Source organism: Aquarana catesbeiana, linkage group LG09, assembly GCF_042186555.1.
Source record: "Aquarana catesbeiana isolate 2022-GZ linkage group LG09, ASM4218655v1, whole genome shotgun sequence".
NCBI classification, from domain to species: Eukaryota; Metazoa; Chordata; class Amphibia; order Anura; family Ranidae; genus Aquarana; species Aquarana catesbeiana.
In genome coordinates, this window is record NC_133332.1 from 98385674 (window position 1) to 98401402 (window position 15729).

The window sequence follows — 15729 nt, forward strand, 5'->3', positions numbered from 1 at the left end:
CCCTCCTGAGATGGCAGCTCCGGGCCCGGTAGGGGGGACTGGTGGTTCAACCTTATCAGTGGCCCTGGTCCTATGTGTGTTGATGCTGCCACATTATGTAAAACTATTAGAATAGTTTACATTTTAGAATGGGGTGCCTTGAGATTGTCCATAATTTTAAAAGGTTGCCTTGACTGAACAAAGTTTGAGAAACACTGCTATACACACCATAAATCTTCCACGTGCCCTACTTCTGTCCACCACAAATCTTCCAGCTCCACTGCCTCTGTACATGCTTTTTAACTCACACACCTCCCCTTTCCTAAGTACATACTCCTCATCTGTATATAGCAGATCTCCCAGCTTTCTTCCCCTGTACAGCACAAATCCCATAGCTCCCCAGCATCTCCCTCAATCACACAAATATCCTTGCGCCCAGTATATGCCCAACTCACTCATCTGTTGGCCCTACTCTTTTGTATACCACAAGCTTCTCCATCTCTGAACACCCTTCTTCCTTGTACACCCCCTTTGTCGCAAATATACTGCCTTCCTTGTACATAACTCATTCACCCCAAGAGTCTCCTCTGTACATGCCTCTCTACCTTCCACACAACATATCGCAACAAATCTCACCAAGCACATGCTCATGTAGACCATGCCAGCATGTGTTAGCTGATTGTTCCAGAGGACCAATGTGACCAATCCCTGGCGTTGCTCCTTTAGCCCCTCACAGATATAAGCCAACCCTAGATGTGGAGTAAAAATATGTAAAATACTTTAGCTAAGACATGCAACTAACCTAATGAACAAATCAAATATTGTAGTCTACACGGAATAAAAATACAGCTCACTGACCATTAATAATTGTCTATGCAACTTGTATATCCTAAGGTCAGCCATACAGAGGCAAAAATTGTTGGGTAGCAACAGAATTTTTCCCACTTTACATCCCTACATTACAAAAGGCTTTACCCCTCCTAGATTGCATGTATTGTAAAAGCAACCACAGAGTGTTTACACCACGGACAGAATGTGATAATAAACACTTTTGATTACAAGCGATTATAGTTCAGTAAATAGCCTCTGCACAAGTATTGCAAAACCATGTTCAAATTGCCTGCACTACTAACACATAGACTGTGAATTACCATCTTGAACAACAGAGAACACACAGTTGTAATCTGCCCAAAAAGTGTTTATGTTTTCTTACTTTGAGAAGAATATACAGTACAGCCATTTAACTGTCTTTCAATGGAGACACCGGTTCTGATGTCAACTAAGAGGGGAACTGCCCTTACTAGAGACTTTCTATCACTTGTTGTTGCATTCCTGCAACAGGACCTGAAGGGGAATCTCTTTAATGGGACAAAGACAGCAAGAAATAAACTAAAGGGTTTTAACCCTTCCCTACTTTATACAGCAAAGTTTTTGGTATACACGCACGCACGCGCACACACACACACACACACACACACACACACACACACACACACACTTAAAAGGAGAAGTATAGCCAAAGCTTTTTTGGCTGTACTTTTCTTATGGATCACAGAAGTGCAGTTTGTACTGCACTTCTGTTTCCCATCTTCAGCCTACTGCTAAAGACTGCTGTCGGCTGATGTCCCAGAGCCAGTCAAGGCTCTTAAAAGATCCCAACCATATGGTTTGAATCCACCTATATGCCTGGCAACTTGCTCTGCACCTCCAGCGCATCGCTGAGAGACTGAGCTAAGAGCCAGTGACTGACCGTCACCTGCTCTTTGCCGGTTGAGAGCTAGAGCAATTGATTGTTTGCTCAGTTCTCGGTCTGGAGCTGGTGGGCGGGCAGATGCAGCATTGGATCGATACTGTATTCACCTTTGTGACTATGAATTTTTTTTCCCCATGAATACCAAACTTCTCTTTTAAAGTGGAATTCCAGGTTTGAACCCCCCCCCCCCCGTCTAACTACCCTAAAGGAGGAAGATGCCTATACTCAGAGCGCTCTGATCCGGTCATGTGATCTCCCCAGCACTCCGCTTCTGGGGAGAAGAGATCGCTGACTGACTGGAATGCCTGGGCGGTGACATCACCCATTGCCTTACCATGGAGCATCCATTACTGGATGTCCCTCCTTTCCCTGAAGCCGGCCCCTGGGAGCCGATCGCGTGACTGGACTGGAGCACCATGAGAATAGAGAAGTATAGGCATTTTCTTTATACGGGGTAGTTAGTATAGGAATGGGGGGTGGGGGTGGTCGCAGTTTTAAGCTTAGTTAGTTCTAGCCTGGAATTCCACTTTACAGTAAAACAGGTGTGTGTAAAAAGTTTGGTAAATAGTCCCATATCTCAACGGCAACATGGGCCAGGTACGTGTGCATGCACATGGCTATCCAAACACATGGCGCGAAGCGCCACCAAGCGTAGAGTACACGTGACTGTCAGAGTAAATCTGCTGCGGGCAGTTAAACGTAGTCAGCGTGAGGGGTAGGGTCAAAGTGCAATGGAGCAACGAGTGAACATCAAGTTCTGTTACAAATTAGGGAAAACTGCGATGGAAGCAGTGAGCAGAAAATGTGTTTACCACTGGTTCAACCGCTTTCACAATGGGAAGGAAACGACTGAGGATGAGCCACGTTCAGGTCGGCTGTCGACAAGCAGAACCCCAGACATTATCGAGTGAGTGTGAGAAATGTTAGCACGAGACTGGCGACTGACTCTACGATTGATGGCAGAGGAATTGGGGACTAGCAAGGACGCGGAACGCACCATCCTTCATGAAGATTCAGGTAAGTGGAAGATCTAGATGTGTCCATACTGTGACACAAAAAGTTTTGTGCGTGTATAAAACACATATAAGATGTATAGGAGTGTATACCACACTAAAATATTGTGAAATAAACTAAATAAACATAATAACATAAAGCTGATTAAATATATATGTATAAGCAAACAGTACAAGTTGCACATGTACTATCAATCTAATAAAACCACATAATGCTGATGAGTTTATATCATAAGTGCAAACAGATACCAAAAAGTGCCACGTGCCAGACAAACTGCAAAGTGCTTAGTGTCAGAGATATAAGTGGAGAGATATAAGCATGTTTGAATATACCACCATTGACGATCACGCATAAGCACTTTTATTATTTGTGTGCAGGACTTTTTAATTAAATCCTTATTATATTTATGTAGTTCAATAAGGACTATTATTTACATGAATTGTGTGACACTAAGCACTTTGCAGTTTGTTTGGCACATGGCACTTTTTGGTATCTGTTTGCACTTATGATATATACTCATCAGCATTATGTGGTTTTATTAGATTGATAGTACATGTGCAACTAGTACTGTTTGCTTATACATATATATTTAATCAGCTTTATGTGATTATGTTTATTTCACAATATTTTAGTGTGGTATACACTCCTATATATCTTATATGTGTTTTATACACGCACAACACTTTTTGTGTCACAGTAGGGACACATCTAGCACACTTTAGTGCAGCAATACCCTTCATTATTTTCACTATCTACACGCTATACGAGACGTGTTTCACGACTGCAGCTGAGTAGAGGTTACACCTAGCATCAGGTTCACTGTGGCTCGTAGGATTTTTCTTTTATTAAGTGGAAGATCTGCTTCCGGTTTGTGCCGCACAAGCTGACAGATGAACAGAAAGCAAAACGGATGGAAACCTCTGAAGATGAGGCTCACAAGGGATGAGACCTGGTGCAATTCGTGTGCACCAATTCTTAGCTCAGCGCGGCGTACCTGTTCTCAATCATCCACCGTACTCTACTGATCTGGTGCCTGCGGACTTCTGTTTCCCTGCCCTGTTTTGCGGACGTAGCGGGAATCCAAGAATGTGTGACAGCGGTTCTGCGATCGATTCCTAAAGAGGCCTTTGCTGATAGTTTCCAGCAGCTTTATGAACATTGCCAAAAGTGTGTTATGAAGCATGGCAATTATTTTGAAGGCCAATAAAGGCAATTTGTTGTATCTTCTGTTTTGTTTTATGATACCATCCACCAAACTTTTTTAGACGCACCTTGCAAATATAATGAAGGTAAAGCAGAGTTCTTTTGCTCAGCAGCAATGGCTGCTGGGATTTTCTCAGCTCTAACTGTACCAGTAATTGTGTACTTCCTCATTACTAGCCCATGAAACACACAGATTCTTTAAAAGTATTCGAGAGTGAAAGTACCACAGTTGTAGGGACACACGTGCAGGCAACACTCACCTGAGTCCATGATGTGATTGTTCCGCAGGTCCAGAATCTGTATACAGCCGTTGAACTTTAATACATTTCCCAGCTGAGCAGAGTCCTGCAAACTATTTAGGCGGTTGTCAGCGAGGTACAACTCCCGTAACACTATGTTCATCTTCAGTGCAGTGGCTTAAACAGGAGAGTAATGGGAGAACCAAGTTGCTGATACATTGAATAAAAAGCACAGCACTGCTGAGAAAGTTACAATTCAAAGAAGCAGCCCCAAAAAACTCAAATGCATAGCTGACAGCGCCATATCTTAGAGCTTGTTCACACCATGTCCATTGAGCTGCGCCTTGCTGCACACCAACATATAGGTATAGAATGAACAGGGCACAAAACAACTGTGCAGTGGTTTGATGGAAAAAAAAAACGCAACTCAAGGTTCATGGTATAAACTATCTCTTAGCAATGTAAACTAAATTCTCTCACTACACAGTATTATCATTGAAATTTTCTGAAGCCATCAAGTTTCCTAGTTCTAAGACAAGTTCTAGCTACCTAAGAATGAGATCCTTAAATGTAATTCTTTATTTTGTTCTTTATGTTTCTCCAAATAGTTTAGCTCCTGCTCGATTTGCAGCCTGCCACCGATATCAGCAAGTGGCCATTCACAAAACACATGGCCGCAGGAATAGCCTAGGCTGCATTTTGCGAATGGCCAAATGTAGAGGCGGATGGAGACAACACTGGCGCTAGCCCCTATCTGACCTGCATCTCTGATGTTGGTGGTGGACCAGAAAGAGGGGGAGTAATATATCCTGGGAAATGAAAAACTCTTTAGCAGTTTGAAGAAAGCCAACATATAGTTAGTTACAAAACAGCGGCATGTACATACAGTGGTGCTCAAAATGTTGCATACCCTGGCAGAAATTGTGAAATTTTGGCATTGATAATGAAAATATGACTGATCATATTTAGTGATAGTGATCTTTTAAAGCCATTTATTATCACGTAGTTGTTTGGCTCCTTTATAAATCATAACAGAAATCACCCAAATGGCCCTGATCAAAAGTTTACATACCCTGGAATGTTGCCTTTGTACAGACACAGAAGGTGACACACAGGTTAAAATGGCAATTAAAGGTTAAATTCCCACATCTGTGGCTTTTTAAATTGCAATTAGTGTCTGTGTATAGTCAATGAGTTTGTAAGCTCTCACGTGGGTTCATTGAGCAGGCTAGATACTGACCCATGGTAGAAGAAAAGAACTGTCAAAAGACCTGTGTAATAAGGTAATGAAACTTTATAAAGATAGAGAAAGATATAAAAAGATATCCAAAGCCTTGAATATGCAAGTCTGTTCAAATCACTAATTAAGAAGTGGAAAATTCAGAAATCTCAAGCCAAAGTCAGGTAGACAAAGATAGACTGCAGCCACAACTGACAGAAGAATTGTTTGGGATACAAAAAAAAACCCCACAGGTAACCTCAGGAGAAATACAGACTGCTCTGGAAAAAAACGGTGTGGTTGTTTCAAAGAGCACAAAACAATACTTGAACAAAAATAAGCTGCATGGTCAAGTTGTCAGAAAGAAGCCTTTACTGTGCCAATGCCACAAAAAAGGCCGGTTATAATATGCCCAACGCCACCTTGACACGTCTCACAGCTTCTGGCACACTGTAATTTGGAGTGACAAGACCTAAATAGAGCTTTATGGTCACAACCATAAGCACTATGTTTGGAGGGGTATCAACAAGGCCTATAGCGACAAGAATATTATCCTTAATGCGAAGCATGTTGGTGGCTCACTGATGTTTTGGGGGTGTGAGACCTCTAAAGGCAGGTGGAATCTTTTGAAAATTGATGGCAGGATGAATGCAGCATGTTATCAGAAAATACTGGCAGACAAATTGCATTCTTCTGCACGAAAGCTGCACATGGGAAACGCTTGGACTTTCCAACATGACAATAATTCTATGCACAAGGCCAAGTTGACCCTCCAATGGTTACAGCAGAAAAAAGGCGATGGTTCTGGAGTGGCCATCACAGTCTCCTGACCTTAATATCATCGAGCCACTCCGGGGAGATCTCAAATGTGCGGTTCATGCAAGACGGACCAAAGACTTTGCATGACCTGGAGGCATTTTGCCAAGACGAATGGACAGCTATACCACCTGCAAGAATTCGGGGCCTCACAGACAACTATTACAAAAGACTGCACAATGTCATTGATGCTAAAGGGAGCAATACACAGTATTAGGAACTAAGGGTATGCAGACTTGTGAACAGGGGTCATTTCATTTGTTTACTCATTTCCATATTTTGTTTTATGATTGTGTCATTCTGTTATTACCTACAGTTAAATATGAATCAGGTCTGCCTGTCAGTTTTTCGGAAGGTCATGAAGCCTTTAGGACAGGCGGTTGTAAATGAACTTGTGTCCATTTACATCAGCCTACCTCCAGGTCCCTTCAGGTCTGATTAAAAAAAAAAAAAAAAAAAAAAAAAAGGATTTTTGCAGACTGGACCGGATGTAGCCTGATCTAAACAGATACTCCATTTAAAGAAACTAAAAACGGGCATGGATGTGACATCAGTCCCGTTCGGATTTGACCAGCAGGGAATCTGCTCACAGATCCCATGCTAATCAGAGCAGACTCTGCCACGAGCCTTGCTGTAAGCACTCTTATGCCCTGTACACACGATAGGATTTTCTGACAACAAAATCCATGTTTTTTTTCCCGACGGATGTTGGCTCAAACTTGTCTTGCACACACACGGTCACACAAATCTTGTCAGAAATTCCGAACGTCAAGAACACGGTGATGTACAACATGTACGACGAGCCGAGAAAAATGAAGTTCAATAGCCAGTGCGGCTCTTCTGCTTGATTCCGGACATGCGTGGAACTTTGTGCGTCAGAATTGTGTACACACGATCAGAATTTACAAGAATGGATTTTGTTGTCGGAAAATTTGAGATCCAGATCTCAAATTTTGTGTGTCAGAAATTCCGATGGAGCCTACACACAGTCGGAATTTCCGACAACAAGCTCCCATCGAACATTTTCCGTCGGGAAATCCTATCGAGTGTACGAGGCATTAGAGGTGTTCTAATTAGGAAAAATGTGAAGGCGCAAGGCTCAATTCACAAAACTGAAACACCAGGCTAAGGATCCTTATTTTCAAAAAAGAAGTTACCACTATTTTCAGAGTTCAATGAGATTAAAAATTTATAGTCACATGGCTGAACATAAAGATCCACCTCTGGTGGATTAAAGAGTAACTACACTTTGGCTGAGAAAAAAAAACAAAACACATTCCCCTCTGGGTGATCTATCCACATTGGAGGGATTTTACCAAACTTCGTTGCAGATTCCTACCTTTTGTTATTCTGAAGAACTAGCTGTTTGTTTGTCTGTGTCCATGTGCTCAGAGACATTATAATTATCAATCAGCTGCTGCACCTGCAGGGCTCCAATGAAGAATGTGGCAGGGCCTGCATTCCTATGGGAGCATCTCACCAAAAGTGACAATTTTGTTGCAGGGGATGCTCAAAATCTGACTTGTACTGTAGTGCAGATTTCTGGGAAAAACCAGTGAGCCAATCATACAAGCAGGAAATTCTAGTTCTGGGGGGAGTTGTGCACACCATCTCTGTACAAATCACCTCCAGGTAGCCATATTGCATTGTATTTTACAGACAATTACAGTGCTGCAAATTGAAAAGGAAAAGTAATTTTTGATAACATTCAATACATACAATATGACTTTTGTAGCGACTGTATACACTATTTTTCTTTTTTTATTTGCCATTTTTTTCCCAGAAAAAATGAAAGTGTAGTTACTCTCTAAATTATTCTGGATATAAAACAAATCAATACAGTTGAATGCAATCTGGGGATATGTTAGGCAGGCAGCCACAAGAGGGCACTCACCCAGTAACATGAGCGGTCTCCCAGACAGGCTGGTGTTTTCAAGGTGAAGGACGGTTAAGCTGCTACTAATACGGAGTGCTCGAGCCACAAATGGAGCCGAGTGGTCCAGCAAAGGGGTATTGCGAGCATCCAGGTATTGCAGACAGTTTGTCTGTCACATATCAAAATGTACATGTTACATAACATTTTAATTTAAAAAAAATAATATATTATACTCATTTCTATTATGATCGCATTACAAAAAGCAACAAAGGTTAACATGTCATAAGTATGCACATACCCCTGTGGCAACATATGTCAGCGTCTGACTTTGGTCCACAGTGTATGTAAACAGACCAATATAGAGGGTGCAAGGTTAACAAGCATTATCTTGCAAACTCCCTTTAACCACACACATAAAATGCACCATTTGAGTATAAAATGGGGTTGATTTACTAAAACTGGAGTGTGTAAAATCTGTTGCAGTTGTGTATAGTAGCCAATCAACTTCTAACTTCTGCTTGTTCATATAAGCTTTGATAAAATAAAAAAAATAAATTAAAAACCAAAGACTGGAATTCGATTTGTTTCTATGCAGAGCTGCACCAGATTTTGCACTCTCCAGTTTTAGAAAATCAATGGGTTTCGAATGCAGTATAATGTGTACTTATAGACACTTATATGGTACTGTTTTTCGATCTTCCCAATTGTGGGCACTTACACATTTTTCAGTATAAACCTGGACATGCATTATCCCACCAACCTTACATAGATCAAAGTACACAACGAAAATTAAAAGGATCGTGCTCAATCTTGTAAGTATGGTGCATGAAAATATTACATTGGTGTGACCACATACAAACTGTATGTAATGTTCAACCCTCTTTATACTATACTGTAGCTGTAAACTGACTTTTAGTACTGTATTATAGCCTAACTCCAGGCAACGTTATTTTTTTTTTCTTATTCAGTTTTCAACAAGCGAGGATATGTTAAACCCGTTTGCGACCTGTTTCTCCCCTCCCCCATGCCCCTGGTTGCAATGTACCGTTGTCACTGGCACAGGAAAAAAACATAATCCAAGAGACAAAAACAGCAATAAAATCACTTTTATTAGTAAAGAAGGACTCTGTATAGAACCTCGATCAAATTTTTGGCCCGGTCTGTGTCCCAGTTGGTGATATTTTTCCCTCACCTGTTCATATGACAAGTTTTTAGTACAGGAAGGGAGAGGAAATCTTTCTAATAGGGACATGCATATCAATAAAAACCTTACATAGGATTCTAACCCCTTCCTATTCTGCGGAAATAATTTTTTGAATACAATATAGGCATCTGTGGCCATTCTGTGGTGCCGCTGTTAGGAACATTGATACCATTAGTACCACATACAGTGCCTTGAAAAGGTATTCATAACCCTTGAAATTTTACAAACATTGTCATGTTACAACCAAAAATGTAAATGTATTTTATTGGGATTTTATGTAATAGACCAACATAAAGTGGCACATAATTGTAAAGTGGAAGGAAAATGATAAATTGTTTTTAAAATGTTTTACAAATAAATATCTGAATAGTGTGGCGTGCTTTTGTATTCAGCCCCCTTTACTCGGATACCCCTAACTAAAATCTATTGGAACAATTGCCTTCAGAAGTCATCTAATTAGTAAATTAGAGTCCACCCTTTGTGCAATTTAATCTCAGTATAAATACAGCTGTTCTGCAAAGCCTTCAGAGGTTTGTTAGAGAACCTTAGTGAACAACTAGCATCATGAAGGCCAAGGAACACACCAGACAGGTCAAGGATAAAGTGGAGAAGTTTAAAGCAGGGTAAGGTTATAAAAAAAAAATATCCCAAGCTTTGAACATCTCATGGAGCACTGTTTAATCCAGCATCCGAAAAAGTAAAGAGTATGGCACAACTACAAACCTACCAAGACATGGCCGTTAACCTAAATTGACAGGCTGGGCAAGGAGAGCATTAATCAGAGAAGCAGCCAAGAGGCCCATGGTAACTCTGGAGCAGCTGCAGAGATCCACAGCCCACGTGGGAGAATCTGTCCACAGGACAACTATTAGTCGTGCACTCCACAAATCTGGCCTTTAAAGGAAGAGTGGCAAGAAGAAAGCCATTGTTGAAAGAAAACCATAGGAAGTCCCATTTGCAGTTTGCGAGAAGCCATGTGAGTAACACAGCAAATATGTGGAAGAAGGTGCTCTGGTCAGATGAGACCTAAATTGAACTTTTTGGCCTAAAAGCAAAACGCTATGTGAGGCGTAAAACTAACACTGCACATCACCCTGAACACACCATCCCCACCGTGAAACATGGTGGTGGCAGCATCATGTTGTGGAGATGCTTTTCTTCAGCAGGGACAGGGAAGCTGGTCAGAGTTGATGTAATTGCAGTGAAAGGTGGTTCTACAAATTATTGACTCAGGGGTGCTGAATACAAATGCATGCCAAACTTTTCAGATATTTGTAAAACATTTTGAAAATCGTTTATCATTTTCCTTCCACCTAAAAATTATGTGCCACTTTGTGTTGGTCTATCACATGAAAATCCCAATAAAATACATTTACGTTTTTGGTTGTAACATAAAAAATTTGGAAAATTTCAAGGGGGAAGAAATATTTTTTTCAAGGCACCTTATGTGGGAAGACGTTTATTTAACAGAATCACTGACAGTTGTGAGAAAATTTACGTAAAAGGCAGTCTTTTCATTCCATCTACACAAAGTGATTCAAAGAGAAGTAGGGCCAAAGCTTTTTTGGTCCTACTTTTCCTGTGGGTCACAGGACTGCACTTAGTTCTGCACTTCTGTGAGCCTGCTGTCAACTGACGCCACAGAGCCAGTCCAGGCTCTAGAGAGATGCCTACATCAGCAGCTGGTTTAGCCTCTCAGTGAGCATCTGAGAGTGAGCAAGCCACTCCCGCCAACTCCACAGCCCAGAGTTTCAGTGAGCACTGGAGGGGCAGAGCACAGAGCCTGTGACTGACAGTCACCACTCTGTGCTCACTGAAGACCAAGAACTGAGTGATCAGCCGTCCTTGATCACTCGGTGTAGAGACAATGGGTGAAAGATGCAGCTGGGATTGGTGCTGCAGCCATCTAGGCGAGTATGATTCATATTTTCGATTCCCACACTTAAAGTGGTTCTAAAAGGCAGAAGGTTTTTTTATCTTAATGCATTCTATGCAGCCCCCCTAATACTTACCTGAACCCCCATCCCGATCCAGCGATGTTGCATGAGAGACTTGGCTGCCTGGGACTCTCCCTCCTGATTGGCTGAGACACGCAGCGGACGCCATTTGCTGTCATTCTGTGAGCCAATGATGAGAGAGATAGGGCGGGGCTGAGCCACGGCTCCTTCTCTGAATGGACATAGAGCAGTGGCTCGGCTTGAGTACCCCCACAGCAAGATGATTGCTGTGGGGGTAGGAGGAAGGGGCCAGGAGTGCCGGCAAGGGATCCGAGAAGAGGAGGATCTGGGCTGTTCTGTGCAAAACCACTTCACAGTGCAGATAAGCATGACAGGCTTGTTATTTAAACAGGACTTTAGTATCACTTTAAACAAAATTCATATATAGGTCTGTTCCATTTTCAACATACACTTACCTTGCGCATCATGTGCGCAGCAGCTTGCCATCCCCGAGTGCCAATGTGCTTATTAAAGGAAATGTTGAGATGCGTCGCTGATTCATAATACTCAATCATGTCAAATAAAGCGGAGGCACCCTGCAAACACAAGAAAATAAGGAGTGACATATCTCTACAGGCAAAAGGAAAACTTTAGTCTTCGTGCTCTTTCAGACGGGCAGGGGGATTAAGTAAAAAACAGGCAACTGAGCCTTGGTTTTACAACCCCCTGGCCGCCCACCCGAACTGTAACAATACAGCCGGACAGGGCTGTACACCTTGTTAAACTTGGGATGCAGAATTTGACAAGCACCCATTAAATTCAAAGGAACTGTGCCGCAACCGCAACTTTTAAAAAATCTGGATATTATTTTACAATGAGGATCTGCTGGGTCACTCAGTATAACCAACTCATATTTTTATCTGCTTTCCTCATAAACAGAGAGCAGCTAACATGCAAACCTAGTGCCTATTAACATCCAGCGCTATACACTACAACCCAGGCCCAAAGTAATCAAAAATCTCAGATCCAGCCGCAGAACACAGACGGCTACCACAGCATCATGTCTCATGAGTTTTCCCTGGCTTAGAATTAACAAGACTACAAAATGCTGAGGAAGAAGGAAACCGATTCAAAGGCAGCCCATACATTATGAATTTTTTCCATTCAACCAGTGGGTTGAACGAAGGAAAATGCCTTGATTCCCTCATTAACACATTCGATGTAGATGGGGAAACCTTCTTGCTGTTTTTGTATTCTGTCAGTGAGGCGCCTTCCCCGCCGTCAGAATACAATGATCAGTGTTGCCTACGGCACTGATTGTATTGGGGAAAACCCAACGGGCTGGTTGCATACAAGTCAATCAATAGATTAACTTGTGTACAACCAGCCTGCCCTTACATGAATTTAATTAGCTGAATTTCACCTTAAAGGGGTTGTGGGTCCATGAAAAGCAATAGACAGCCATGCCTCAATGGCATCAGATAACTATCAGACATCTGCAGTATGCCTGACCACTATGATGTAGTATAAAATTGGCAGGAGTCAGAACTGCCCACCAAATTCCTCCTATTTCAACCCATGTGAATTGGAATGCACAGCAAGTTATACAATTACAATCTAAATACTCTTTCATTACACCAACATGATTTATTTTACATTTATATCTAGGACACAGAAAAGACCAAACATTCCTTTGAAAAGCAAGTGACAAGATCACAAGTCTAGATGATAAAGTTCTAATTATAGGGTAGGTTTGATTTTTTTTTTTTCAAACACAGCAACCTGCTACTAATTTTGTCTATTAAAAGCCACAAGAAACTGACCTTTTCCTATCACACATGACTCACAATGGAGAGCTAGGTCTTATCTACAAATCGATTGCAAATGTGCTGTTAGGCTCCATGCACACTGGGCTTAAAGTGATATTAAAGGCATTTAAAAAAAAATAACAAACATGTCATACTTACCTGCTCTGTGCAGCGGTTTTGCACAGGGCAGGCCCAATCCTCCTCTTCTCATGGTTCCCCGATGGCGCTACTGGCCCCTCCCTCTACAGCAAGCAGCTTTCTGTGAGGGCACACAAGCAGGCTCGCTCCCGAGCCACTGCTCTGTATGTCCTCTCACACACAGCTGGGGCCCAGCCTCACCCCCCCTCTATCCTCATTGGCTCACTGGCTGTGTGACAGCAGCGGGAGCCATTGACCCCCGCTGCTATCTCAGCCAATGAGGAGGAACAGTCCCTGGAGAGCTGGGGATCTCATGCACATTGCTGGATTGCAATGGGGCTCTGGTAAGTATTAGGCTGCTGCACAGAGAATGTTTTTTACCTTAATGTATATAATGCATGAAGGTAAAACACCTTGAGCCTTTAGAACCATGTTAAAAAAAACACCAGTTCCCTTGAAAGAAAAAAAAGAAAAAAAGAAAATAATAAAACGCTCACATACAGTGTTTTTGTACACATATAGGCACGTTTAGGAGTGTTTTTTCTACCATAAAACTCCAAACAATGGAAAACAGAAGGGGTTTTTTTTTCTGCCTCTAAACGTGCTAATGTGCATGAACACATAGGATAACACTCAACTGCTTCTGCAGGCAAAGCACAAAACTCCAGTAGAAGCAGAGTTTAAGCCCAGTGTGACTCTGTATGGACCCTAAAGTGTATCTATAGCCCAATTTTTTTTTGTTTTGGCTAGAATGGGGAAGAATTAGAATTCCAGTTTTACTTTATTCAGGGGTTCCCGTTGGAGAGATTTCTTCAGTTCCTGTCTGGTAAAAAAGTTGTCCCCTAGTACAGAAAGTGAGTGAAAATCTCTCTAACAGCTGTACAGTCAAAATGAAAAGGTCTTCTTTAGTAGCCCAAGTAAGGGAATGCTAGAACCCTTGTTGGTTTTTGCTGTTGACCGCTTCCCTTTTGCAGATTTGCCATCACTTCCTGTCTGTAAATACATCACTAGAACAGAAAGTAAGGGAAAATCTTGCTGATGGAGCCCAGGATAGCAGAAACACCTGACAGGGGTTCTAACCGTTGCCTATTCTATCCAAAATAAAAAAAGTTTTGGGTTGATTATTTAAAATGGCAAAAGCAAAGGGTAAATTTATGAAAGCTACATTGGTTTCTTGCATAATATGAACCCTTTTGGTGCAATCCTCAGATAATAAAACAGGAGTGAAAATTTACACAGCAAACCTTCAGTTTCACCTGTTTCTGTTTGACCCACTGCCTCTGGTGCTTGGTGAAAAACTGTGCTGTTCCTCAAATTTCTCACTCAATCCCCATGCCTCAAAATTTTAATAGGAGCTTTCTAGCCCTCCTTTTTCCTACAAGTCTGGCCTGTACACCACTGGTTCAGCCATTTTTTGGACCATAATGGCAGTGTTAGCAGATACTGCATATCTGGTGGACTCTACACAATTGTTTTAGATTTATGTACAGTGAGAGGACTATGAAAAGATTTCTGCCTGTGGCAACTTTTGGCATGTTATACTCAGAAGTCCCTCCTCCTTGGGTCATCCATCCATAAGTTAATTTGATGACAATTGTATATGCTGCCTGCCTGGTTCCTGTATGCTCCGGTGCCCTCCCTGGGGAATCCTCCATGCCATCTATGCACACATTTGTAAGTTACTGCTACTAACTTTTCAAGCGCCCTGATGAAGCGGAAACGGGAAACACGTTGACTCATGAGGACTCATTGCCATACCATATATTCCTAGGAGACAGAAACTAAAGTATTAATGTTCAACAATACTAGAGTGGTCAATGAGCAGCAGCTGAAATTTTTTGTGTGTGACAATTTGGTCTTGTTTTTATGGGCCATTTGGCTTTGCACATTTTATTCTTTTGTAATAAAGCATTATATGATTTTATATGAAAATTGGTGTGTTCCCTTTTAATGCCAGTAAAGTCTGATGAGTCTAGTTATATTCTTGTTTAAAGGAGTGGAGAAGGGGCATCCAGGATGAACTAGACTTGCAGGAACCCAGAGGAGCCTGCAGTGTACTGTAGTGCAGAGTTAGGTAACTGTTTTACATTTGCAGTTCAGTTCAAGGTTAATTAGGGCTTACATCTTCATCTAGGTTGGTCTGCTCCAGATCTACCATCTTAAATTGCACACGTTTGAAGATTTCCTCCAGAGCTTCACAGGCCTTGTGATCCAGCTTCTCTCCTGAAGAAAGGAAAGCAACTTAGCCCATAAGCACAAACATATAAACAGCATTTCTCAGCAAGAATGGGCCCATCAAGTAAAAAAGACATCATGGGTAAAACTACTGATGTTTTCTACCTTTGAGATCCAGGCTTTCAACTCTCCCTGAAAGATTAGTAAGTTCCTGAAAAAATAAATAAAAAATGAACATGTATAAAAATCCAAGAGAATTATTAAATATCTGCTGTATAAACCAACAAGTAGATTATGTTTAGTGGCCTTCAATTTCTTTTTTATTGTTAAAACCATGTTTGTTCAACTGGGCACATATACCCCTTCTT

At 41.6% G+C, this 15729-nt stretch overlaps 1 protein-coding gene across 1 annotated transcript in view; it reads right to left on the reverse strand.

Annotated features, from left to right (window-relative positions):
- PPP1R37 (protein phosphatase 1 regulatory subunit 37) overlaps positions 1-15729 on the reverse strand; it is an 81719-nt gene that overhangs the window by 26103 nt on the left and 39887 nt on the right. Inside the window, exons 3-8 of the mRNA XM_073599045.1 lie at positions 15527-15572; positions 15309-15409; positions 11717-11836; positions 8118-8268; positions 4210-4365; positions 616-728 (exon numbers count right to left, since the gene is read on the reverse strand). Of these exons, the coding sequence (XP_073455146.1) occupies positions 616-728; positions 4210-4365; positions 8118-8268; positions 11717-11836; positions 15309-15409; positions 15527-15572 (687 nt within the window). The remainder of the gene's footprint in view (positions 1-615; positions 729-4209; positions 4366-8117; positions 8269-11716; positions 11837-15308; positions 15410-15526; positions 15573-15729) is intronic.